The 26822-nt window shown below is 48.0% G+C and overlaps 1 gene segment (V, D, J or C); it reads right to left on the reverse strand.

The window, feature by feature from the left end:
- Nucleotides 1-3962: 3962 nt before the first annotated feature.
- Nucleotides 3963-26822, reverse strand: part of LOC127194936 (Ig gamma-1 chain C region secreted form-like) — a 220430-nt gene continuing 197570 nt past the window's right edge. The window contains 4 exon segments of the C gene segment in view: nt 3963-4382; nt 4497-4817; nt 4931-4969; nt 5287-5577. Of these exon segments, the coding sequence occupies nt 4063-4382; nt 4497-4817; nt 4931-4969; nt 5287-5577 (971 nt within the window).

The following is a 26822-nucleotide window of genomic DNA, read 5'->3' on the forward strand; positions in this document are numbered from 1 at the left end:
TCGGCTGGTGTGCCTGGTTTGGGAGGCTTTGCCTGGCCAGGCTGGGGGCCAGCTTGGGCCTCAGGGCAGCCTCCATCTGGGGGAAAACTGCCTGTAGTGATGAAAGCCTGAGGACCAATGTGGTGCAGGGTAACAGAGCTGGAGCCCAGCAGCGAAGGGCCCAGTAGGGGAGGTCTGGAAGGACACAAGACAAGGAGAGTGGTAGAATGACATGCATGGCTCACTGGTCTGCTTAACTGTGCCATGTTCCTGAAAGCCAGGCCCAGTCATCTCAAAAAAACACAGTGGTTGTAGAATATTTGAAAAAAGGTTTTATTGTCAAAAACAAAAACAAAAACAAAAACAAACAAACAAAACAACAAGCAGAGAGAGACCTTAAAGGTATCAAGTGATCTTTAGGACATTAGAAGAAGCCAAAGAAAACTTCCTGCAAGTCACTGAAGTGCAGGTGCCCACTTTTCCTTCCTGTTTCCCCTTTTCTTCCTGTCTGGAGATTCTGACTTCTCATTGGCTGAGAAATGATGGAGAGAAAGGTATTGGACCTCTGTAGTAGACCTCCTCTACCCAGAGGTAGCCTGGTCTTAAAAGTCATGGCTAGTTCCTTGGGCTTCTGCCGTAGCTTAGATACTGTGAGTGTGCTGTGGAGATGTCAGGTCTGGAGGGTGAGCGTGCTGTCCCATGGCTCTTTCCAGTGTCCTTCCACCTCTATTGCTCTTCATCTTCCTTCTTCTGGCCTGATTGGAACCTGCTCATTAGGTTCTGCTCCTGAGAGGAGGTCCCTGCTGGTCACTCTGCCCTACTCAGGTCTCTACACTTGCACCTTCCAGGGCACACAGAGGCCATGAAGCCCAGACCCTCCTCTGTTATGTTCCCAGAGCGTAGTTGAGACATCCTGGGAGGTGGTGGTGTCTGGACCTCAATGTTGTGGCGTCAGGGTTGTCTGTGAATTTGCTTTTTCGTCTGAGAATCCAGTATATTGAACCAGCAGTTAAAAGAAAGATCCCAAAAAGAAAGAGCTCAATCTATGGAAGGTTCTGTCCTAAGACCACCCCCCCTAAGACCCTGCGAAACAGGCCTTTCCCTTTTCCACCCCCCCTAAGACCCTGCGAAACAGGCCTTTCCCTTTTCCTTATCCCAGGGATCATGGTAGGATGGAACCTGGCTGGACATGGGTGATGTGAAAGCCGCTGGAAGAAGTTCAGTCAGTTGGGCCATGGTTGCCCTGGTCCCTCCGGCCTGGTTGAGTGATGCCTATTCTTAGGGATGTGAAAGCCTGCCTCTTCTATCATGATCTCTGTGTTTTAGAGGGTGAAGTGGGAAGGGCTGTCTTCAAGGTTGGTCACTTCCCAGCTGGACACAGGCGATGTGGACACTTGTCTTCTTCAGTTTGGACACACTGTTGAGGAAATGGTGGGCATTCTGTCCCTACCCAGTGTCTTGGCGGCTGCTGCGGTGGTGTTTTAGGTCTTGGTGGCTGTGGCCTGGGCCGAATCTAACATCCACAGGGTCCTCCAAAGAGGGGAGAGTTGAGAGTGACTGGGTCTCAGGGTCAGAAGGCAGAGAAGTGAGTGGACAGTGTGACCCGAGTCAGGCTGGTTGGCATATTGGACAGGGTCCTTCAGGGCCTGGGAACCCTGCTGCCCATTATAGGAGGTGGCCTAAGGTCCTTGGCCAATCATGTTCTTGTAGTCAGGAGCCAGTGTCTGCTTCAGTCCCACCACTGAGGAGAAGATCCACTTCACCTGTGGGGGCAGGGAGTGAAAGAAAGGATCCAACCTGCACTGTGTCCTGCGGGTAAATCAAGGGCCCTCCCCCCTCAAGTCCCCTCTAGCCTGGCAGGTAAGCGAGGCAGGTCCATATTCCCAGAGCACCTCTCCAGCCTCTATGGGGACCATAGAGGAATCAAATGTGAGAATAATGTGGGATAGATTGTTGGACAGCATGAAGCCAGGCTAAGGATATGACAGGGGACAGTGTGAGACTGAAGTGGACACTTCACAGGGATAGTGTGAGGAAAGAGTTGGGGTGTGGCAGAAGGACAGAATGGGCCCTAAGGTGAGAGCATCATGGAACAACCAGCTACACCACTGGGGGAGGGGTATGCTAGACATCATAGGTAAGTGTAGGGATGGCATGAGGTACAGAATGGTAGCCACTCTGGGACACCATGGGGGATGGCACAGAACAGTGTGGGAACAGCAAGGGAAGTCAGAGGACAGTGTAGAAATGGTGTACAGACAGAGTTAGGGACCACAAAGGATCATTACAGGACAGCAGGGTTCAGTATGTGGGGCAGCATCTGAACAAAGTGGGGATAGTTTGGGGGAGATGTACAGGCAGAAATGGGACAATAGAGATATCATGAGAACAGCATGGGGCAGCATAGCAGGGAGCAGCGAGGGCCAGTGTGGGGCTGCAGGAGGACAGTATAGGGATGGGATGGGATTTCATGGGACAGTGTGCGACACAAGGCGTGCCAGGGAGAGTACGGGGAACGGTGTGAGAAAAGCAGGAGACAACATGGGACAGTTTGAGGGGAACTTGGTGACAGACTGGATGCAGTGTGAGGATAGTGTGGACACTGTGGGGATGGTGAGGCTGACCTTGAAGAGTGTGACCGTGGCGCTGTAGCACACGCTGAGCAGGAAGAGGGTGATGAAGATGGTGATGGTCGTCCAGAGCCCGTCCAACTCCCCGTCCTGGGCCTCAGCACAGATCTCATCCAGTTCCACGTCTGGACAGAGAGGGGCGGGCAGTCAGTGTTTGTGCCAACAAGGTGGGACTAGAACAACTCCCTGTGTGGCAGGTGGGGTTGCTTAGAGGCCCAGGAGAAAGTGTCTGATGGGCTGGGCCAGCAGACTCTCCACTCCCCCATCTCTCTCCGGCCACTGGGCGATCTCTCTGTCCTGCTCTCTCTAACCAGAAATCTCAGTTCCCAGAAGTGCTCTGGTTTTGTCCATGGGCTCTGCCAGACATACTGATGGTGGCGTGGCCTGTGCAGAAGCTCATTCTGCTTGCTCCATCCTCATTTCTGGGACTGGCTAAGTCGGGCAGGTGACACCTGTGGGTTGTGGCTATGTAACTTGTCTATCCTCTGGTTCCCAAGCCCTGAGGGCAAGGCCTGTGCCCCATGATGCCTGGACTTCAGGTCTGCAGTAGGAGGTGAGCTGAGTTATAGAGCTTTGGAGTAGTGTCAGCTTCATGAGGTAGGAGCACTGGCCTGAGGGGACATAGGTGTGTAGGAGGAAGGTTGTTGTCATCCTTGGCAGAGAAATGTATATGACTCAGTCGACCCACTTGTGGATGAGGAGGGACTTGTGATTAGACCTGGTGTCCTTTTAGTTTTGAGAACTGTGCAGGGTACAGTGTGAGGTCCCAGTGTGTATGCACGTGTATGTGTGTGTGTGTACGCTCGTGTGTGTGTGCATATGTGCTGTGTACACATGGGCCTTGTGGGCTGGGTGTTGTTGCTAATCAGATGCGTTCTAATGAGACTGGTTTTGGCATCGCTTTCATGGGCAGTGAGAACTACGTGCATCCTCACCATGTGGCATAGGCCTAGGCCCTGGAAAGCTTCCTGGATTGAGAGGAGGAACAGCAAGGGTCTGTCTGCAAGCTTATGACCACAGGTGTCTTTTCAGTGCACTCAGAGAGATCCTTGGGCAGGAAGAAGGGTAAAACCAAGGGAGAGGGAATTTGTGTGCTCCTTTCTTTGGGGGTTTCTTAGGCACATCTTTGTGCCCAGAGAAGATGAGCTGCTAGCTAGAGGGCTGGTAAGTGAGAGGGGCTGCCTAATGATAAGCCTCCACTTTGCGGTGAGGGGTCAATTCTTTTTAGGCCAGGCAGATCCCAAAGTGCTGGGTCTGAGAGTCCAGGCTCATGATTTTTCCCTAGTCACAGCTCAGGCCTCAAGGCCTGGAGGCCTAGCTAGACTCTATTTCAGAAAGAACCAGGACATGTTTGCAGGGTCCCAGGGCAGTGCTGGGTGCTTTATTTACACAGGGAAGGGTGGAGGTAGGTGTCAGAGTCCCTTAGGACCAGCGGGCTCACAGGACACTGGGTTCATTTACCACGAGAGTGGGAGATACTCTTCTCCGTGTGGTGGTTGGGCAGGGCCTCGTGAAAGACAGAACAGCTGTACTCTGCCTTCTCCCAATCGTCCTTCTTTACATTGAGCTTGCTGTAGAGGAAGTAAGTCTCATCGCTGTCCAAAACAGGCTCCGTGTTCTTGAAGTTCCTCTCTGTCTCCCCGTTCCTCTGCCACTCCACATGGATTTCTCCAGGGGAGAAGCCCATTATCATGCAGGTAAGACTGACATCACTCTTGGCCATCTGCTCCTTGGGTGGGGGTAAGACGTACACCTGTGGAACCCGGGGTTGTCCTATGGGACACAGAGAGTGGTCAGCACAGAGGTCACTGACAGGGCAGAGGTGTATTTATGCCAAGCTCTACAGCCTTTCACATCAACTGCAATCCCCCACCCTGCAACTCCCACCTGTGCTTTTGAAGATGGTTTTCTCGATGGGGGAGGCGAACGCTGCACTGCTGACCCTGCATTTGAACTTCTTGCCATTCAGCCAGTCCTGGTGCTGGATGGGGAGGACACTGACTACACGGAAGGTGCTGTTGAATTGCTCCTCCCGGGGTTGAGTCTGAGCTGTGTTCACTTGCACGTCATCCACAAACCAGCTGATCTGGACCTCGGGATCGTCTTGGCTAATGTCCACCACAACACATGTGACTTTGGGGGTCAGAGAGATGGTGAGCACGTCCTTGGGCTTTGGGGGGAAGATGAACACAGATGATACTTCTGGGACTGTAATGAAGAACAAAGATGGAAATAGGTCAATACTCGGGCCACCCTCCAATATTGCTTATGTGGGATATTTGTTGCATATGGGGGCTGGGGTGAAAGGTCTATGGACTTACCTGTACATATGCATGGCTTGCAATTGGCTCCTTGGGGCACTGCAGAGAGAAGGCTGTGTTACTGGGGTCTGGAGGTGAGAAGGCACTGAGATGGACTCAGGCCAGGCAGCTCCTTGGTGAGTCTGTCTCTGGGAGTCTGGGATGAAGAGCATGAACGTCCAACCCAGAGTATTATGTCATGGGTGTAAAGGACATGGAGAGAAGTCTCCAGAAGGGAAACAGACAGGATCTCCTGCTGTCCTGAGCTGAGGTCCCCTCCCTCACTGATGATGGCTGCCCAGCCTGGTTGGTCTAGGTAGGTGAAGGGCTTAAGCCTCACCTCTAGTGAACCACTCCTCCCCTGGTTGTCCTCTCACCAATTGGCTTGTCCACCTTGGTGCTGCTGGCCGGGTGGTCTACATTGCAGATGACTGGCTTGCTGGGCCAGGTGCTGGAAGGTACAGTCACTGAGCTGCTGAGAGAGTAGAGGCCAGACTGCAGGACGGACGGGAAGATGTGTACACCGCTGGTCAGAGCTCCGGAGTTCCAGGTTACAGTTGCTGGCTCAGGGAAATAGCCCTTGACCAGGCATCCCAGGGTGACTGTGGAGCCAGTCATGCCATCATGGCCAGGGGCCAGTGGGTAGACATGTGGGGCTGTTGTTTCAGCTGCGAGGAAAGGGTTATGTATGATTATGCTGTTAGATATGGCTGGACCCAGGATTTTAGAAGGCTTCTGTCTTCAGCCCTGCCCAGGCCTTAGCTTTCTACATGGAGTAACAGTTGGGCTAGGCAGTGGCAGGATCACCTGGTTAGGTCAGGCCCGAGGCCCTTTGAGGCCAGTCTCATACCTAGTACACTTTCAGGACATTGCCACAGCAGTGTGGGATGATGTGTCCCATTCTTTGGCTTCTTATGCCTGGGCTATGTGGCTGTACACAACCAGGCCAGCACTGAATGAGTGTCCCGATGCAGGCACAACCTTGCAGCCTACACTCCTTTTTTTTTTTTTTTTTTTTTTTTTTTTTTTTTTTTGGCATTGCCTGCATGGCCTTGTTGGATATTGCAATCTCCTAGGCTTCTCGCTCCTTCCTGCCTTGACCTGTTGGTGGTTGACTGATGGCCCCATCCTTAGGTCCCCTGACCTCTCCCATGCCCAGAACTCTGGCCTTAGCTCAGCTTTGCAGGTTGCATCTTTTCTAGTTGGCATTGAGCTAAGTAGGTTCAGCACTCTCTACTCTAGGGTCTGGATCCACACCCTGACCGTACACAGCCCTTTAGGATTTTCCCCAGACCTACACCACGTAGGTCAGCCTAGGCTCTAAATATGAGCTCTTGGCCACTACTTTGTACTGTAACCCTCCTCAGATTGTTCTCCCAGCTCTTAAAGTTCACCACCAACAGCCCCTCTTTGCATGACCTCAGTGTGGGCAGCTCTGGGCTGTCCTGCCTTGGCTGTTCACCACCTTGGTATCTCACTGCTGTTCAGTTACCTCAGCGAACACAGTTGGTTTCCTGTCTCCTCTGCTGTCTTGTTCTTCCCACTGCCCTATGTTTGCCCCTTTCCCCTGGTGCTTGTGTTGCCAGCCCCTGGAGACATCCCATTCCTTCTCCCGGACCTCTGGGCCCTTGAATTCTTCATGGAGCTGGCCAGCGCCTTTCTGTCTCTGCCCCCTCCATCCCTTGTTCTCTTCCTTTATCCCCAGGGCTGTGCCGGTCTCCCCTGCATCTGAGCTGTGACATCCTCTGCTCAGGCCCTAACCCTCACCACCCCCTCCTTCTGTAGGTTCACCTTGTGTACCCTGCATTGCTGGAATAGATTTCATGTCCCTGCTTGTGTTTTCACAGTCTCCCAGGGTCGTGGCTCGGACCCCTGACTAGGACCCCTGACTAGAACCCCTTAGCAGCTTTGCAGTTTGTGTAGCCCCCTTGGCCCTGTCAGACCTACACCCCTCCCTGTCTGTGTCCCTGCTCAGCTACAGCCCCTTTGTGACCCCCACCCAGGACTGGTTCTCTCTTCACCCCTGCATAGTCTCAATGCCTGCATCAGCTCAGCTTTTTTACCAGGGTCCAGGGTCTCCTCTGCCCTGCTTATCTCAGGTTGCCCCTGTTGGACCCGGCATGCTTTCTTATCTGCCTCTTACCTCCATTCTGTCCCTTGGGTCTTGGGGCTGCCTTCCCCCAGCCCTGATCTCTCCTGGCACTGTGCTTGCTTCCAGAGGCCCCTGGCACCTACTGCTTCCCATAGACACTCCCCTGCAGAGCTCCACTCCCTCTCATATGATCTCCTGGGCTCTGCAGGCCTCACACTCTTTTGCTGATTGTGGCTCCAGAAGCATCCTTGCTCCGCCAGGCCCCCTGTGTTCTGTTGGGTTAGTGGCCCTGGTTTCACCAAACAGAATGTTCTCAGGCCCTTCACTGCCATCAGAGAAGACAGCTGGGTCAGCCCCAGCCATGACCCCTGCCTCCTTACCCCTCCTAGTCTCTTCTTTTCTCACTCCAGCATGAAAATAAGTTACCTGTAACTTCCTCCTCTGTCACTGGCCCCACTATGCCTACCATTTCAACTCAACCTAGTCCCTCAACCCCCTGCCCTGGTACCAGAGTCATCTCTCAGGTAGCTAATGTAGCTCATGGCAGTGTACTGGCTCTGCAGGGCTGTCTGGAATGCTGCTCAGCTTGTCCCCAAACTCTCCCACATACCTGGTTCCCCTTCTACTATTCAGCCAGAACCTCCTATACTCCAATCTGCCCCAGCTCCCCAGTAGCTGCTCAACCATGCTCCCCACACCCTCACCTACCTTAGCTACACTGTGGGTGCTCAGTCTGGTTTCCTATATCCTATGATGCGGATATTTCTCTGTCCTAGAACTCTCATTTACCTGGGCTCCTGTAGCTGCTCAGTCTGGTCCCCACACTTTCCCCTACCCTGGATCCTCTACAGCAGCTCATCCTGGTCTCCCACAGCCCCATTAGCCTCAGCCCCGCTGCAGCTGTTCAGCTTGGTGCCTTATACACCGATCAGTTCCAGCTCTCTCTGGTATTTTCAGCTAGGTTCCCCCTCCCCACTCCCACCGGACTCAGTTTCCCTGTGCCTGCTAAGCCTAGAATCCTTCATTGTTACATGTTTCAGTTCCCTGTGCCTGGACTCCTGCTCCTCCACCTGCCTCAGCATCCTTGTAGCTCCTCTGCATGGATCCCTCCACTTCCACCTGCCTCAGTCTACATGAAGCTGATCAGCCTGGACCTCTATACTTCCACCTGCCTCAGATTCCTTCTAGCTGCTCTTCCTGGACCCCTGGACTTCCGTCAGCCTCAGTTTCCCTGCAGCCAGCTCTGCCTGGGACCCTGCACTTCCACATGCCTCAGCTTCCCTCTAGCTGCTCTGTTAGGACAGCTATGCTTTCACCTGCCTCAGTTTACCTGTAGCTGCTCTGCCTGGACCTCTCTACTTCCACCTGCCTCAGTTTCCTGCAGCTGCTCTGCCTGGATCATTATACCCCTACTAGCCCCAGCTCCCATGTAGCTACACAGCCTGGTCCCCACACTTTCTCCTACCCCGGATCCTCTACAGCAGCTCAGCCTGGTCTCCCACAGGCCCATTAGCCCCAGCTCCCATGCAGCTGTTCACCTTGGTACCTTATACACCGATCAGTTCCAGCTCTCTCTGGTATTTTCAGCTAGGTCCCCCACACTCCCACCGGACTCAGTTTCCCTGTGTCTGCTAAGCCTGGAAACCTTCATTATTACATGTTTCAGCTCCCCTGTGTCTGCTCTGCTTGGACCCCTGCTCCTCTACCTGCCTCATTTTCCCTGCAGCTGCTCTGCCTGCTCCTCCACCTGCCTCAGTTTTTCTGAAGCTGCTTGGCTTGGCCTCCCACACAACTACTAGCCCCAGCTCCCGTGTAGCTACTCAGCCTGATCCCCACATTTTCACTTACCCCAGATCCTCTACAGCAGCTCAGCCTGGTCTCTCACAGTCACATTAGCCTCAGCCCCACGGCAGCTGTTCAGCTTGGTGCTTTATACACCGATCAGTTCCAGCTCTCTCTGGTATTTTCAGCTAGGTCCCTGCACCGCCACTCCCACCAGACTCAGTTTCCCTGTGCCTGCTAAGCCTAGAATCCTTCATTGTTACATGTTTCAGTTCCCTGTGCCTGGACCCCTGCTCCTCCACCTGCCTCAGCATCCTTGTAGCTCCTCTGCATGGATCCCTCCACTTCCACCTGCCTCAGTCTACATGAAGCTGATCAGCCTGGACCTCTATACTTCCACCTGCCTCAGATTCCTTCTAGCTGCTCTTCCTGGACCCCTGGACTTCCGTCTGCCTCAGTTTCCCTGCAGCCAGCTCTGCCTGGGACCCTGCACTTCCACATGCCTCAGTTTCCCTCTAGCTGCTCTGTTAGGACAGCTATGCTTTCACCTGCCTCAGTTTACCTGTAGCTGCTCTGCCTGGACCTCTCTACTTCCACCTGCCTCAGTTTCCTGCAGCTGCTCTGCCTGGATCATTATACCCCTACTAGCCCCAGCTCCCATGTAGCTACACAGCCTGGTCCCCACACTTTCTCCTACCCCGGATCCTCTACAGCAGCTCAGCCTGGTCTCCCACAGGCCCATTAGCCCCAGCTCCCATGCAGCTGTTCACCTTGGTACCTTATACACCGATCAGTTCCAGCTCTCTCTGGTATTTTCAGCTAGGTCCCCCACACTCCCACCGGACTCAGTTTCCCTGTGTCTGCTAAGCCTGGAAACCTTCATTATTACATGTTTCAGCTCCCCTGTGTCTGCTCTGCTTGGACCCCTGCTCCTCTACCTGCCTCATTTTCCCTGCAGCTGCTCTGCCTGCTCCTCCACCTGCCTCAGTTTTTCTGAAGCTGCTTGGCTTGGCCTCCCACACAACTACTACTAGCCCCAGCTCCCGTATAGCTACTCAGCCTGATCCCCACATTTTCACTTACCCCAGATCCTCTACAGTAACTCAGCCTGGTCTCTCACAGTCACATTAGCCCAGCTTCTGTGACACATCTCAGCTTGGTACCTTATACACCTCTCAGCTCCAGTTCTTGGTATTTTCAGCTAGGTCCCCCACACTCCTACAGGGCTCGGTTTCCCTGTGCCTGATAAGCTTAGAATCCTTCATTATTTCCTGTTTCAGCTCCCCTGGATCTGCTCTGCCTGCTCCTCCACCTGCCTCAGTTTCCCTGCAGCTGCTCTGCCTGCATCACTACACCCTACTAGCCCCAGCTCCCATGCAGCTATCCAGCCTGGTCCCCACACTTTCACCTACCCTGGATCCTCTACAGTAGCTCAGCCTGGTCTCCCACAGCCCCACTAGCCCCAGCTCCCCTGCAGCTGCTCAGCTTGATACCTTATACACCTGTCAGCTCCAGCTCTGTGGCATTTTCAGCTAGGCCCCCCACACTCCTACAGGCCTCATTTTCCCTGTGTCTGCTAGAATCCTCCACTACTATCTGTCTCTGCTCATGTGTGTCTACCCATGCAGGACCCTCATAAGCCCACTAGCTTCTGCTCCTCTTTGTATTTTGGTCTGGTCACCCAAACTTCATCCACCTCAGCTAACCTATAGCTGCTCAGTCTGGTTGCACACACTCTTACGTGCTTCAGCTCCCCTGCAGCTGCTCTGTCAGGACCCCTGCACTTCCACCTGCCTCAGTTTCCCTGAAGCAGCTCTGTCAGGACCCCTGCACTTCGACTTGCCCCAGATTCCATGTAGTTTCCCAGGCTGGATCCCCACACTCTGACTTGTTCTGATTGCCCTGTAACTGACCCGCTCCCACCTGCCGTGACCCTCCTGGAGCCCTTTGATCGTGCCTTGTGCTCTCACCCACCTAACTTTGCTCTGTTGTAGGTGCTCACTCTGGTTCTCTGAGCTCTTGAGCCCCCTTGACTCTTCAGAATGCCAACACACCCTCGGCCCTCTGAGATTCTCAGGTGGTCCCTAACATGTTTCAGCTCCTCTGTAATGCTCAGCTTGGCTTGGGATGGCTTATGACCAAACTCTGTCACCTGTCCTTGCCAGTGACAACAACCCAGTTCCTTTGGGCCTGCTGCCCACATAGTGGCTACTCTACTGGCCTCAATACTATGACTTGATACCTCCTACGTCTCCTCCTTCCCTTCTTCTACCCTTAGCTCAGAAGAGAGTCTCACCTGAGATCTCAGCCTTAGATGTCTCTGTTGTGGGCATCGGGTCAGCTTCTGGCAGGGTACACAACTCCTTTAGCCTGGCTTCTTTTTCTTTTGAACTTCTGGGGCTGTCCCAGACCCTGCATTAACAGCATCTCTCCAGCTTCCTGGTAGCTACCTGCCTGGCCTGGTTCTCATAGTCTTATCAGCCTGGCAGCTGCTCAGCCTGGTTCCCTAAACTCTTGGGGCTATCCTAGGTACCCAGCATTCCGAACCTACCCCAGGTCATCTCAAATTGTTTTGTCTTTGTCCCCTGAATTCCTGTGGTGGCCCAGCCGGCCCCGATATGCCCAACATCCCCCAATTCCCCTGTGATGCTCGACTGGGTCCACTGCTCTTACCTGTTCCAATTCTTCCATAGCTGATAGGTCTGGTCTCCAGAATCTTGGGACTTCCCTGTGCCTTTTCAGGGAAAGGGGCAGATAGCTTTGCCACCTGCCTCAGTTCCTCTTTGCTACCTAGCCTGGTTCCCTAAGGTCTCGGAAGCTGAACTGAACTCCAGCACTTCTATCTGCCCTAATTTCCTTGTGTTCCTCAGGTTGGTTCACTGAGCTTCTAGGAATGGCCTGGTTCCCAGCACTTCTATCAGATTCAGTTGCCATGTGCTGGTCAGACTGTGTCCCTGCCTCTCAGTCCAACCTGCTCCAATTCTTCTGAAGCTGCCCAAGCCGGTCCCCAACACTCACGCCTGCCCCAGGTTACCTTTATCTGCCAGGCTTGGTCTCCTGGGCTCCTGGGGTTGACCTGGGCACTCAGCCCATCCTATGTGCTAAGCCCATTGTTCAGCCTAGGATCCCTAGCATCTCCACTTACCTTAGTTGCTCTACACATTTCAGCCTGGTGATCCATGCTTGCACATACCTCATCCCGCAACAGCTGTTAAGGCTGTTCCCTGAGTTTCTGGGGTTCCTTTAAGCAGCCAGACTCCTATCCTCCTGAGACCAATGTCACTGCTTTGCTGATTCTCCTGACACCTTGGCCTTGCTCTGCCTCCTCCAGCCATCCTCTTCTCCACAGCACACCTGAAGCTGTCCGGTGTGGTCCTCTGAGCTCCTTGGGCTGGCCTCTACTTGTCTTTCCCTCATTCAGTTCAGGTTTCAGTTCCTGTTTTTGCTTGTGAATTCCTGCACTGATCACTGAGCCCTAGACTACTACTTTCTCTTCCATCTTTCCCCAGCATGTTTAAAGGCATTCCCGGGCAAGCTCCTGGACGCCACGTTCCCCACTCCCTTCTTCACTTACCGCAGGCCCTGCACCAGCACCATCACTGCATTGACTTTCCTTTTCTCTTGTCTCAGCTGCCTTGGCTTTATCCACCTGTAGTCCAGGCTAAAATCATTCCCTAGGCTTCTTTATCTACCCTGTCACCTCCCTGAGGCTCCCGCTGGTCGTCTGTGGTCATGCACAGCTCTAGTTGCCTGAGTTTCTATCCACCGGCATGAGTGTGTGTGTGTGTGTGTGTGTGTGTGTGTGTGTGTGTGTGTGTGTCTGTCTGTCTGTCTGCAGAATCTGTCTGGTTGGCCTCAGGCTGCAGGCTGGCGCCTTTACTCTTCAACACACTGGCTTCCTCTGTTGGGGCTGGTCTGTCAGCATCTTCCCACTCTCCTGTGAGGTGATGACTCGGAGACCTGGAAGGGCCACCGAGGCCTGAAGTCACTGTGGTTCTCTGCTTTGGCAGCTCTTTTCCCTCCTGACCCTGCTAACATGTGGAAGCTAGGAAAGCAACTCCTTTCCTCTTTTGGTCCTGGCTTTCTCTTGTCTCTCCCTGAGTCACAGCCTTTGTCCCAGAGATGTGAATGCCACCCTGCTTCCACCCCATGCGTGACTAAGAACAGGATTGACAGTGGGTGGCATAAGGCATTTCCTGCAGTTCCCCTTTATTCTGGGGGTTTCTGTGTCAGGGGGTGAGGGGGAGTCCAAACCTGACTGAGATTACTTTATGTGAATGTGTGGGGGTGGGTGATGCTGTACCCTTGAGACTCAGGGGACGAGGTCGGAGGCCTGCTGTGCTCCTACTTCTATGCACCTGGCCCTTTGGGGGTCTTTGGGCTGGCTGAGGCTGAGTGATTATGCCCACTCTTTCCTGACAGCCTTACTGCAGACATTTCATGGCACCTGGGCCTTCTCATTCAGGTCTGATCTAAGTCCAGTCCTGGTGGTCATCTCTTTCTGTCCATGTCTCTACTTAGTGCTGTCTCAAGAAAATCCAGATACGTCCAAGGCACGGGGATGACACTGAAGGCCGTGACAGCGGAGGGTACAAACTAAATGGGAAATGAAAGAGGCTCGGGGCTCTGGCTGAGCTTTCAAGCAGGGAAAATCTTGGCCATAGAGAAGCAGTGCTGGGACTCAGGAGGAGCCCTTGGGTAAATTAAGAGGGGACTGGGTGCTGGAGGCCCCTAACACTGGTGCTGCCAAGGGAACTTGATGGGTGGCAACTGTGGAATCAGAGATTCTGGTTCTGATCCCAGGGGTTCATAAGGATATGGAACAAGGGGATCAAACCGGCTGTGGCAGTGTGGTGCACAGGGCAGTGAATGCAATAGAGTAGAGGAAGGGGCTCACTTAGGGTTTTTTTTAGGAGGTGGTTGGGTATAGTAGGGGGAGAAGGAGGCCAGTATTTCCCTAGGAGTGAAGGGAAGGGAGCAGAGTCAGAAGGGACAGGGAACTGGCCAGCTTCCGCAAGACTGAGAGTCCACCCCATCCTGAAGGACATGCTACTGCTGGGAAAGTCATGGCGTTTCTCTGGGCTTAGTGACACTGACCTCATGCAGGGGAAGAGAAGACAGAAGATACTGTGAAGGATAAAAGAAAGGTGAGGAGCTAAGAGGTAAGGGCAGCCTCCTCAGGAAGACTGCTCTATGTAGAACAAAAAAGCAGGGTGTCAGCCAGGGAAGTTAGGTCAGATTGAGGCTGCCCATGCTGGGAAATTTCTTCATCCACCAATAACACTGAGCTTTCTCTCTGCAGAGCCAGATGCTCTGGGCACAGTATTCACGAATGTCCTAAGTGTTCACATGAGTTACCATGCCTTGCTCTCCAGACCCAGGAGAATGGTGAGTATTCCATGTGTCCTGACACCTGCGCTAGTCCAGTTTCTGGCTCATCTCTCCTCACTAGCTCCTGAAATCCTGAGCCCCTCCCCCAGGAACACTTGGGCTGTATCGGAGTTAGGGTGACCGAATAATCCAGGTTAGATAATACATAGATGACTTGGAAGTGGACATGGCATAGATGCAGACCTGTGAAGAGCATCCAACAGTCCAGATACTCCCATGGATGCTCAGGACAGATCCATGTGAACCAATCTGCTGACCATCACTTAGTACACATAGCACCTGCATATACACCCATTTACACACACACGCACACACCTGACACCCTGGGGCCTCACGCTGAACACAGTGTACAACACCAGGTCCACTCATACAACCTTCCTCAACATCTACATGTGGGACCTCTGAGCCAGACACAACTGTTGTCTTCTAAGTGTTTCCACCCCCACCCGCCACATACAAGCAGACCCACAGGGGCCCAGTCTATTCCTGGACCATCAGGCCTAGGTTCTCACTCCACACAATCGTTGAGCCTTCAGAGTTGGGTGCTCTGGCTCACTTCTTACTTTGAATTTATTTTGGAGTCCAGGAACCACCAAACACAGGCTCTGCCACCTCTCTGACTCTCTGATTACCAGGACAAAGGCAGGAGATCAGGCAGGATGCACAGCCACTGTCCTTAATGGGCACAGCTCTATTTCAGCAAGTCAGCTTTAGCATTGAGGGGCCAGGCATAAAGGGAGGGTACCTTCACAGTCCATTTCTGGCCCAGGGTCATAGAACAATTTTTAGAACTGAGGCTGCTGGCCCAGGGAGAGCAGAAAGCAGAGAGAGGTATGTTACCTAGCCTGTCTATTCTTACCTCTCTTGCTTCCTCAAAGACCCACTCGGCCACACAGAAAATCACTCAAAAGTCCCACCTTTTTGGTGCAAACACTGATTCTGTCTTTCCATGCAGAGGTGGAACTGGACAAGACCTTTGCTGAGGCCCAGGACGGGGAGCTGGACGGGCACTGGATGACCATCACATCTCAAACACCCTCTTCCTGCTCAGCATATGCTACAGTGCAATTGCCATTCTTCCCAAGGCCGGGAATACCGTCACCTCAGTATTCCCCCAATGTCCCCACAATGTTCATAGTGCTACCAAGCTGCCTTCACACTGTCCCTAAGGGGCCTCCAAGCTGTTGCAGTTTTCTCCACAATGTTACTAATTTCTCTCCACACTGCTACCTTGTTTCCGCCAGACTGTCCTTATAGATTCCCAATAGTTCCTAGGCTGTTTGCCAGAGTGTCCTATAATACCTTCCTGGTATACCTTTTATGTCCAATAATTTCTCCACTACCTTCTCAGGCTTTTTTTCTATAATAACAACTGTCTTAGTTACTGTTCTTTTTATGTGAGGAGATGCCATGACCTAGGCAACTCCTATGAAAGAAAACATTTAACTGGATCTTGCTTACAGTTTCAAAGGCTTAGTTCATTATCATCATGGCAGGCAGCAAGGTAGCAGGCAGAGACTCCTTGGAGCAGTAACTGAGCACTACATTCTGATCCATAGGCTGAGAGAGAAATTTAGCTTGGCACACACATTTCCCCCCAAGACAGGCATTTCTGTGTATCTCTGGCTGCTTGGAACTCACTCTATAGACCAGGCTGACCTTGAACTCAGATCTACCTGTTTCTCTACCTCCTGAGTGCTGGGTTTAAAGTCGTGTGCCACCACTGCACTTTGATTCTTTGTGAATTACATATCATGTGCCCCAATCCCACTCATATCCATGTCCTTTCATATCTGCCCTCTGCATTGCAACCTCCCCCTCAAAAGAAAATTAAAAATAAAAGACAATCAACAAACAAATGAACAACAACAACAGCAAGAATTGTAGTGTGTTACAATGTATCCCACAGTATAACTTTTTTCCATATGCCATCACTTGCTGTGAGTAAACCAGGAAAATCTCTATCTTCTCCAGTTTATGGTATGTGTGCAATGGTATAACTATATGGTCATCAAAATGGAAAAAAAAACCTAATTGGTAAATAAATGGAAAAGATATCTGGTCATGGGAGGCATTAATGGAAATGGCAATGGTATAGTCCAAGACTATAGCCATACAAACTGATCTCAGTTATATATTGATGGTTTACTGAATGCATATCCCAAGACTGATCATGATCAGGGACACAGAGTGGACTTGGGAACCAAACTGGCCCCCTAACTGCTCTTTGGGCAGACTTTTTATGGGAAAACCAAGTGCAGAAGATAAGTAGAGGACAGTATTCCATTTAAGAGTATTTTGGCTAAGAAGACAAAATATTGTCAGCTGATTTTTAAGCTAATTGTTCCCAAGTGAGGTAAGAAAGGTGGTGGTTAAGGATCTTCCAGAGTGCAAAGAGAACAGAGCATGAGTAATGAAGCCATTGAGTTAGTTAAGGTATGAGGTTAATCTGACCTCTTAGAAGGACTTTTCATTGTCAATATTATTAATAACATTTGTCAGGCAGGGCCTGAGAATTTGAACTTAATTCTACCTCATGATCAAGAGGGAGACTAAAGATAGATAAAATACCTATAGTTATGCTAAAGTCTAAATCAGGGCTCAATAGCAAAGACATCAAATTTTATGTAAGTCATACAGGTAAGACAGACAAAACGTCTGATAACGAACTAGTGGAAAAATTGGCATCACATTTAATTTAGGCTAGAATATTAAAATTTGCCAGAGAAAAAAATTCAGAATGGATCAGCCAGAATGATGGATTACACATTCAAAAACTTGCAAGTTTGCCCCTAAGATATAAGGGGAACTGGAAAACCAAGTTAAGCCAGGACAGCTTTATGATAATAACTATGATAAGGAATCCACACCCAGTTGGTGGTTCACATGTTTAGTCCCAGCTCTTGGGAAACACACACCTTTAGTCCTAAGACTTAGGAGGAGGAAGCATGCGCATAAGAATTACAGTGATTTAAATGTAAAAGCCACTTGCAAAGGGCAGGCTGAAATTCAAAGTGAATGTCCTCTGTGATAAAAATAATTACGCTTAAACCTTGAACTTATATATAAAGATAAAGGGGAATGCAGGTATATTTATCCACACACACTAAAATGTATTTAGTTTCAAAATTCCAAAAATCATTTTGCCCTAAAAATATAATCTACCAAAATGGAAACCCTCAGTTAGGGTTGGGGCAGGGTTTTGTTTTTGTCTTTCCAGGAGAATAAAAGCATCCAACTAAGGAATCTGAAGCCCACTGGACAAATGAAACATCTGAATACAAAAGATGATTCCTCAAGAGAAAATGTATCAGGAAAAAGAGTGAATTGGCCAAATGGTATCGCCCATCTCCAGCTTGTCTTTGCTGCCCTCTCCAGAGAAGTGGCAAATGGTCTTTATGTGGTCCTAATTGAATTAAAAATTAAAGCTGCCATGGGTTTGGAGTCTTGGCTCTCTCCTTCTCTAAACCCATAAATACTTGTTAAAGAAAACCCAAAATCTCTCTCAGTTTGAAGAGCAACCTGGTTTGGGCCAGAGGAAAAGAAAGAAGTAAGGGACTATTCTATTGCCACTAATCCCATAATCTTTTGATTTTCATTTGACTCTTTGAAACTTTTCTTAAGGTATGAATATTATCTCAAAATCTGTAAGATTATTATGTCTATATAAACTTTGGGTTATGATACTAGGAGTCATACAGACTACTAATTCTAATTCTCGAAATAAACTTCATCTAGATTCTTGTATGTGCTTCCATGTTTTAGTCTGAAGTGGGTAACTAGAAACAAAGTTTGTGTACATCAGATGTACTTAATGGATCACGGTCCTCAAACCTTTCTGAGATCTGCTCAATATGGCACTTAAAATGTTTAAGTTTTCTACCATCCCTAATACTTTGAGGTCTACAAGAAGCATACAGGGCTCTGCAGTGATGAGTCCACTTGGATTGAGGTTAGGCTAACCACAGGACAAAACTGCCCCATGTCTCTTGTGCTGCCAGGTTCTGCACAAACGGTGGACACCATACAAAGTTCAACCTCAGACTAAAAACAACTCAGGACATTCAATTTACTTGTGAGACTGATAGGAACATTTTATAGAACTTTGAATGCAAATAGAACTTTAAGACAACCAAGTGTAACCAAGCTGGACATGATGGAAAACTTTGCAGAAATAGCTTTGTTATCATAAATAGTTTTACTTTGTAGGGTTAAAATCTTTCCTTTTTATTTGGACAAAAGGGGGAAATGTTTTAAGATATTTGATCACATACTGAACCCCAAGATTGTATATTTTTTCTGAAAAAAAAAAAAAAAAACCTGTTTGTAGTAGTGATGTGTCTCAGTCTTCTTTTTTTAAAATTTTTAAAAATTTTTCATTATTAATTTATTCTTGTTACATCTCAATGTTTATCCCATTCCTTGTATCCTCCCATTCTTCCCTCCCTCCTCTTTTCCCCTTATTCCCCTCCCCTATGACTGTTCCTGAGGGAAATTACCTCCCCCTGTATGTGCTCATAGGGTATCAAGTCCCTTCTCGGTAACCTGCTGTCCTTCCTCTGAGTGCCACCAGGTCTCCCCCTCCAGGGGACATGGTCAAATGTGAGGCACTAGAGTACGTGAGAAAGTCATATCCCACTCTCCACTCAACTGTGGAGACTGTTCTGACCATTGGCTAGATCTGGGTAGGGGTTTAAAGTTTACCGCCTGTATTGTCCTTGGCTGGTGCCTTAGTTTGAGTGGGACCCCAGGGCCCAAATCTGCCTATCATAATGTTCTACTTGTAGGTTTCTAGGACCCTCTGGATCCTTCTACTTTGCTATTCTCCCATGCTTCTCTCATCTAGAGTCCCAATAGGATGTCCTCCCCTCTGTCCCAGTTTCCTGGTAAGTGAAGGCTTTCGTGGGACATGCCCCTTGGGCTAGTAAGCAGATATAAGTGAGTATGTACCATTTGATTCTTTCTGCTTCTGGGTTAACTCACTCATTATGATCATTTCTAGCTCAATCCATTTATCCACAAATTTTGGGAATTCCTTGTTTTTAATAGCTGAGTAGTATTCCATAGTGTATATGTACCACAGTTTCTTTATCCATTCTTCTACTGAGGGACACTTAGGCTGTTTCCATGTTCTGGCTATTATGAATAAGGCTGCTATGAACATGGTTGAGCAAATTTTCTTATTGTGTGCTGGAGCATCTTCTGGGTATATTCCAAGGAGTGGAATAGCTGGGTCTTGAGGAAGCCCTATTCCCATTTTTCTGAGATAGCACCAGATAGATTTCCAAAGTGGCTGTACTAGTTTGCATTCCCACCAGCAATGAAGGAGTGTTCCTCTCTCCCCACATCTTCGCCAGCATGTGGTGTCAGTTGAGTTTTTGATCTTAGCCATTCTGATGGGTGTAAGATGGAATCTCAGAGTTGTTTTGATTTGCATTTCCCTGATGACTAAGGAGGTTGAACATTTCTTTAAGTGTTTCTCAGCCATTTGATATTCCTCTGTTGAGAATTCTCTGTTTAGTTTCAAGCCCCATTTCTCAATTGGGTTATTTGGTTTGGTGGTGTTTAGCTTCTTGAGTTCTTTATATTTGGATATTAGACTTTTGTCAGATGTAGGGTTGGTGAAGATCTTTTCTCAGTCTGTAGGCTGTCGCTTTGTTCTCTTGACAGTGTCTCTTGCCTTACAAAATCTTCTCAGCCTCATGAGGTCCCATTTATTAATGGTTGACATTAAGGCCTGGGCCGTTGGTGTTCTGTTCAGGAAGTTGTCTCCTGTGCCAATATGTTCCAGGCTCTTCCCCACTTTTTCCTCTAAGTGACTTAGTGTCTCTGGTTTTATGTTGAGGTCTTTAATCCACTTGGATTTGAGTTTTGTGCAAGGTGACAAATATGGGTCCGGTTGCATTTTTTTTACACATAGACCTCCAGTTAGACCAGCACCATTTGTTGAAGATGCTATCCTTTTTCCATTGAATGGATTTGGCTTCTTTGTCAAAAATCAAGTGACCATATGTGTGTCGATTCATATTTGGGTCTTCCATTTGATTCCACTGATCAACCAGCCTGTTGCTGTACCAGTACCAAGCTGTTTTAATTACTATTGCTTTATAGTACAGTTTGAGATCAGGTATGGAGATTCCTCCAGAGCACCATTTATTGTACAAGATTGTTTTAGCTATTCTGGGTTTTTTGTTTTTCCATATGAAGTTCAGAATTGAACTTTCAGTGTCTTTAAAGAATTGTGTAGGTATTTTGACAGGGATTGCATTGAATCTGTAGATTGCTTTTGGTAGGATGGCCATTTTTACTATGTTAATTCTCCTGATCCATGAGCAAGGAAGATCATTCCATCTTCTGAGGTCATCTTTAATCTCTTTCTTCAGCGTTTTGAATTTTTTTTCAAACAAGTCCTTCACTTGCTTAGTTAGAGTAACTCCTAGATATTTTATATTGCTTGTGGCTAATGTGAAGGGTGTGGCTTTCCTAATATTTTCCTCTGCAAGCTTGTCATTTGTGTATAGGAAGGCTACAGACTTTTTTGAGTTAATTTTGTATCCAGCCAATTTGCTGAGGGTGTTTATCAGCTGTAGGAGTTCTCTGGTGGAATTTTGAGGGTCACTTATGTACACTATCATATCATCTGCAAACAGGGATAATTTGACTTCCTCCTTTCCCATTTGGATACCCTTGATCTCCTTTTGTTGTCTTATTGCTCTGGCTAGAACTTTGAGTACAATATTGAAGAAATACGGAGAGAGTGGGCAGCCTTGCCTTGTTCCCGATTTTAGAGGAATTTCCTTGAGTATCTCACCATTTACTTTGATTTTGGCTTGCTGTATATAGCCTTTATTATGTTGAGGAAAGTGCCTTGTATCCCCGATCTCTCTAAAACTTTAAACAAGAATGGGTGTTGGATTTTATCACATGCTTTCTCTGCATCTAAAGAGATGATCATGTGGTTTTTTATTTTCAGTTTGTTTATATGGTGGATTACATTGGTGGATTTCCGTATATTGAACCATCCCTGCATGCCTGGAATGAAGCCTACTTGGTCATGATGAATAATATCTTTGATGTGTTCTTGTATTCATTTTGCAAGTATTTTATTTAGTATTTTTGCATCGATGTTCATAAGAGATATTGGTCTGAAATTCTCTTTCTTTGCTGAGTCTTTGTGAGGTTTAGGTATCAATGAGACTATGGCCTCATAGAATGAATTTGGTAATATTCCATCCATTTCTATCTTTTGGAGTAGCTTGAAGAGTATCGGTATTAGCTCACCCTTGAACGTCTGGTAGAATTCTGCACTGAAACCATCTGGCCCTGGGCTTTTTTGGTTGGGAGACTATAAATGATTTCTTCTATTTCTGTAGGGGAAATGGGACTATTTAGCTTGTTTATCTGTTCTTCACTCAACTTTGGCAAGTGAACTTGATCAAGAAAATCGTACATTTCCCTTAGATTTTCTAAATTTTTGGCATATATGCCTTCAAAGTAAGATCTTATGATTCTTTGTATTTCGTCAGTGTCTGTCGTTATGTCTCCCTTTTCATTTCTGATTTTGTTGATTTCAATACTGTCTCTGTCTTTTAGTTAGTTTGGCTAACGGTCTGTCTATCTTGTTCATTTTCTCAAAGAACCAGCTCTTGGTTTTGTTGATTCTTTGGACTGTTTTCTTAGTTTCTAATTTGTTAATTTCAGCCCTGAGTTTGATTATTTCCAGACGTCTACTCCTCTTGGGTGTTTCTGCTTCTTTTTTTTCTAGGGCTTCCAGTTGTGTCGTTAAGATGCTTATGTGTGATATTTCCAATTTCTTTTTAAAGGCACTTAGTGCTATGACTTTTTTTCTTAGCACTGCTTTCAATGTGTCCCACAAATTTGGGTATGTTGTTCCTTCATTTTCATTGAATTTCAGAAACTCCTTGATTTCTTTCTTTATTTCTTCCCTGACCCAGGTGTCATTTAGCAGAGCGTTGTTTAGTTTCCACGTATGTGTAGACTTTTTGTTATATCTGTTGTTGTTGAATTGCAGTCTAAGAGCATGGTGATCTGATAGGATACAAGGTATTATTTCAATCCTCTTGTACCTGTTGAGGCTTGCTTTGTGACCTACGATGTGATCAATTTTGGAGAAAGTTCCATGTGGTGCAGAGAAGAAGGTATATTCTTTCTTGTTTGGGTGAAAGGTTCTATAGATATCTGTTAGATCCATTTGATCCATGGCATTGGTTAATGATGGTATTTTTCAGTTTAGTTTCTGTTTCAATGAATTATCCTTCAGTTAGAGTGGGGTGTTGAAGTCCCCCACTATTATTGTGTGGGGATCAATGTGCGGTTTAAGCTTTTTTAGCAGATCTTTTGCAAATGTGGGTGCCCTTGTATTCGGAGCATAGATGTTCAGAATTGTGATGTCATCTTGGTTGACGTTACCTTTGATGAGTATGAAGTGTTCTTCCTCATCCCTTTTGATTAATTTTGGTTGAAAGTCTATTTTGTTCGATACTAAAATTGCTACGCCTGCTTGATTCTTGTGACCATTTGCTTGGAATATTTTTTTCCAACCTTTTACCCTGAGGTAATGTCTATCATTATGGGTAAGATTTGTTTCTTGAATGCAGAAGAATGTTGAATCTTGCTTATGCACCCATTCAGTTAGTCTGTGTCTTTTTATTGGAGACTTGAGACCATTGATGTTGAGAGATACTAATGACCAGTGACTGTTAAGAGTCTTAATTTTGATGTTGGTTCCAGTCGAGCATTTGTGTAGTTGTGTTTTCACCATGGGATAGTTATCTATTTCCTCAGTAGTTTTGGTTGTAGCTTGACCCTTTGGGATGGAGTTTTCCTTCTAGTACCTTCTGTAAAGCTGGATTTGTGGATAGGTACTGTTTGAATTTATTTTTGTCATGGAATATTTTGTTTTCTCCATCAATGGTTATTAATAGTTTTGCTGGGTAAAGTCCCAGCCCTTTTCCCTTGCAGCTTTTAATATTTTTTCTTTGTTCTGTATGTTTTGTGTTTTGATTTTTATGTGACGGGCAGTTTGTCTTTTCTGGTCAATTTTATTTGGTGGTCTGTATTCCTCTTGTATGTTTATAGGCATCTCTTTCTTTAGACTGGGGAAATTTTCTTCTATGATTTTATTGAGAATCGTTTCTGGACCTTGGAGACTGATATCTTCTCTTTCTTCAATGCCTATTATCCTCAGATTTCTTCTTTTCATGGTGTCCTTAATTTCTTGGATGTTTTGTGTCAGGAGTTTTACAGATTTCGCATTTTCCTTAATGGTTGCTTCAAGATCTGTGATTGTATCTTCTAGGCCTGAGATTCGTTCTTCCATCTCTTGGATTCTGTTAGAAAAGCTCACCTCTGTGTTGCTTGCCTTCTTCTCTGAGGTCTCACGTTCTCGTTTTTCTTCTGTCTGTGTGTTTATCATGGAATCCATTTTCGCCTACAGATCTTGAACTGATTTTTTGATTTCTTTCATCTGGTTGTTTGCATTTTCCTGAAATTTTTCCAGTTCCACTCTATGTGCTTCTTTTATGTCTCTCACCTGTTTGGCTGCGTCCTCCATCATTTGATTATGAATTTTATTTGTTTCCTTTATTAATATCCTCATTACTAAGGATTTGAGGTCATTTTCTTGTATTTCTGTTGTACTTGAGTTCTCTGGGTTGTTTTCTTTGGAATAGCTGGAAACTGGAGACGCCATGTTGTTTTGGAGGTTTTTGCGTATGCTTTTACGCTGTCCTTTAGACATCTTGATGTCTTTGTTTTTGTTGGGTAGCTTCCAGATTTGGATGGAGGGAGTCTGATGATAGATGCACTTATTTTCTCACGATTTCCGTAGGCTGGAAGCTCTGATACTTCACTGGTGTGGATGGCAGGAGGTTAGCCCTGTCGTTTTGGTCCCTCACAGCCAGTGATCCTCAGCTCCCCTGTGCTGTGGGTCCTGCAATCGTTATGGGTCTCTGAATGAGCGTTGGGTCAGGCCAAGGTATCCACAGCCTTCTGGGTTCCCTGCCAAGTCCAGCCAGGGACCCTGGGCCCAAACCACGCACCGAGCTCAGCTAGATTCTCAGGGTCTGAACTGTCTGCCGAGCTCAGCTAGGGATTCTGGGCACAAAATGCACATAGGGTCCAGCCAGAATTTTGGGTGGCTGGGACTGTGCCCCAAGCTCAGGAGGGGCTTTTGGCCCAAAGTGTGTGCTGTGGTCAGTTATTGACGCAGGGCCTGAACTGTCCGCCAAGCTCAGCCAGGAATTCTGTATTCAAACTGCACACTGTGTCCAACCAGAGTCTTAGAGCCAGGACTGTGCCCAAAGCTTCGCTAGAATCTCTGGGCCCAATCTGTCTGCCAAGCACAGTTAGGGTCTCAGGCCCCAAACTGCACACCAAGCTCCACCCGAGTCTCTGGGGCGGAATTGTGCACCGGACTCAGCCAGGGACTCTGGACTGACACTGCATGGTGAATTCAGCCCGGCACTCTGGGCCTATACTACGTGGATAGTCCAGCCAGAGTCTTGGAGCCGCCAAGCCTGTGCACACAGCTCAACTAGAGTCTCTGGTCCCAATCTGCCCGGCAAGTCCAGCTAGGGCCTCTGGGCTGAATCTGCGTGCTGACCTCAGCCTGTGTTAGCGCCCCAGAACTGCCCACTGAGCTGTGCTTGTGTCTTTGCCAGAACTGCTCATTGATGTGAGCTAGTGCCTCTGGTGGAACTGAGTGTTCCGCCCAGCCTGCGTCACAGCTGGAGAATTGCAGCTGCGTTGAGCTGGTGCCTAGGGTGGAATTGAGTGCTCTGCCCAGCCTGCATCACAGCAGGGGAGCTGTGGCTGAGTTGAGTTAGTTCCTAGGGCAGAGTTGCTTGCTGCGCTGAGACAGCGTCTCCACAGCACTACGCACTGAGCTGAACCCGGGACTCTGGGGCTGAACTGTCTGCCGAGTCCAGTTTGGGTCACAAGGCACCACGCGACCCAAATCCCGTCCAGAATCCCCTCTCCCGCAGCAACTCCCATCGGCCACCACACTAATCGCCTCCACTGGAAGGCTCAGAGCTGCAAAGCTCAGCCACTGCCACTGCTGACGCTGGTGCCGCTGGTGCCACTGGTGCTGCTGCTGTTGCTGCTGCCTCTGCTGCTGCTGCTCTGATCCGAGAAAATCCGCGCTCCTCCACTGTGCAGGGGCACGCAGGTCCTCCGTACCCTGGTCCCTCTGAACCATGGAGCACTCCCGCTGCCATGGTGTGGGGACCTTGGTGTTCCTGGCTCAGAAATCTGTGCAATTCCCTGAATTGTTCACTGGAGCCTCCAAACACGGTCCACACTGCTCACCGCCATCTTGGATCATCTCGTGTCTCAGTCTTAGCACACACCTTTATTCCAAGATAGGATGAAATAAAGTCAGCCATAAGTCAAAAGGCAGAGAAAGCAACCAACTAACAGGAGTGAACATCCATTTGTCTGCAAATTTCAAGATCCCTTGTTTTTAATAGCTGAGTAGTATTCCATTGTGTGAATGTACCAGAGCTTCTTTATCCATTCGTCAGTTGAGGGACATCTAGGTTGTTTCCAGATTCTGGCTATTGTGAATAAAGTTGTTATGAACATAGTTGAGTAAATGTCCTTGTCGTATGGTGGAGCATCTTTTGGGTATATGTCCAGGAGTGGTATGGTTGGGTCTTGAGGTAGAATTATTCCCAATTTTCAGAGAAAACATCAGATTGATTTCCAAATGGTCGTACAAGTCTGCACTCCCTCCAGCAATGGAGGAGTGTTCTCTCTTTCTCCTACATCCTCGCCAGCACGTGCTGTCACTTGAGTTTTTCATCTTACCCATTCTGGAAGGTGTAAGATAGAGTCTCAGAGACCTTTTGATTTGCATTTCCCTGATGACTAGGGGTGCTGAACATTTCTATTTTTACCATTAAGTTTTTACATATATATCTATATTATTATACCTACATAAAAAAACTACACAGAGCAAAAGAACCATAGAACATTCAGGAATTACATTCATAGTGTTTTGGCTGTTTGTATTTGGCAACCTTGAAGAAAACATTTTCCTATCTTGGTGAGTCTAAAGTTCTGAATGAAAATCAATATCTGTCATATCTCATTGCTATCAACTTAAAACATTTATCTAGACCTAAAGACATCTCAATCCCCAAACAACTAGGCTCAATGGTGACACTCAACTATTTGGTCCTCAACCCCATCAGAGACTTGAGAAGGAATAAAACAAATTACCTGAGTAAACAGGAAGTGTGGGTTAGCATAGTCCTAATTTAATCATAAGAGAAAAAATGACAGCGACAGCTTGCTGCCTGAACACTCACCCATAGCTCTCTAAAACATTGGAGCATCATCTTCAGCCTTCTGGCCCAGTATATCTGACAGATATGTTTGTGTGGCAGGAACCACTGAGGACTTGCTTACCCTGTCCTGGCAGAGTTTGGCCATTGACTCTGCCTGCATCCATGCTTGCCCTTTTTAGGCAGCATTCTGATTGTGGTAGAAATGAGGACATTTCTCCCAGTGACTTGTTTGCTACATTTGAAGCCATCTCCATAAGGAAGTTCTTGGATGCTCATCATCCTCTTTAAGGTAGGCTGGGTGTTGCCAGGAGTTAACCTGTCTTGTTGTCAAAGA

Source organism: Acomys russatus, chromosome 1 (genome assembly GCF_903995435.1).
Source record: "Acomys russatus chromosome 1, mAcoRus1.1, whole genome shotgun sequence".
NCBI lineage: Eukaryota > Metazoa > Chordata > Mammalia > Rodentia > Muridae > Acomys > Acomys russatus.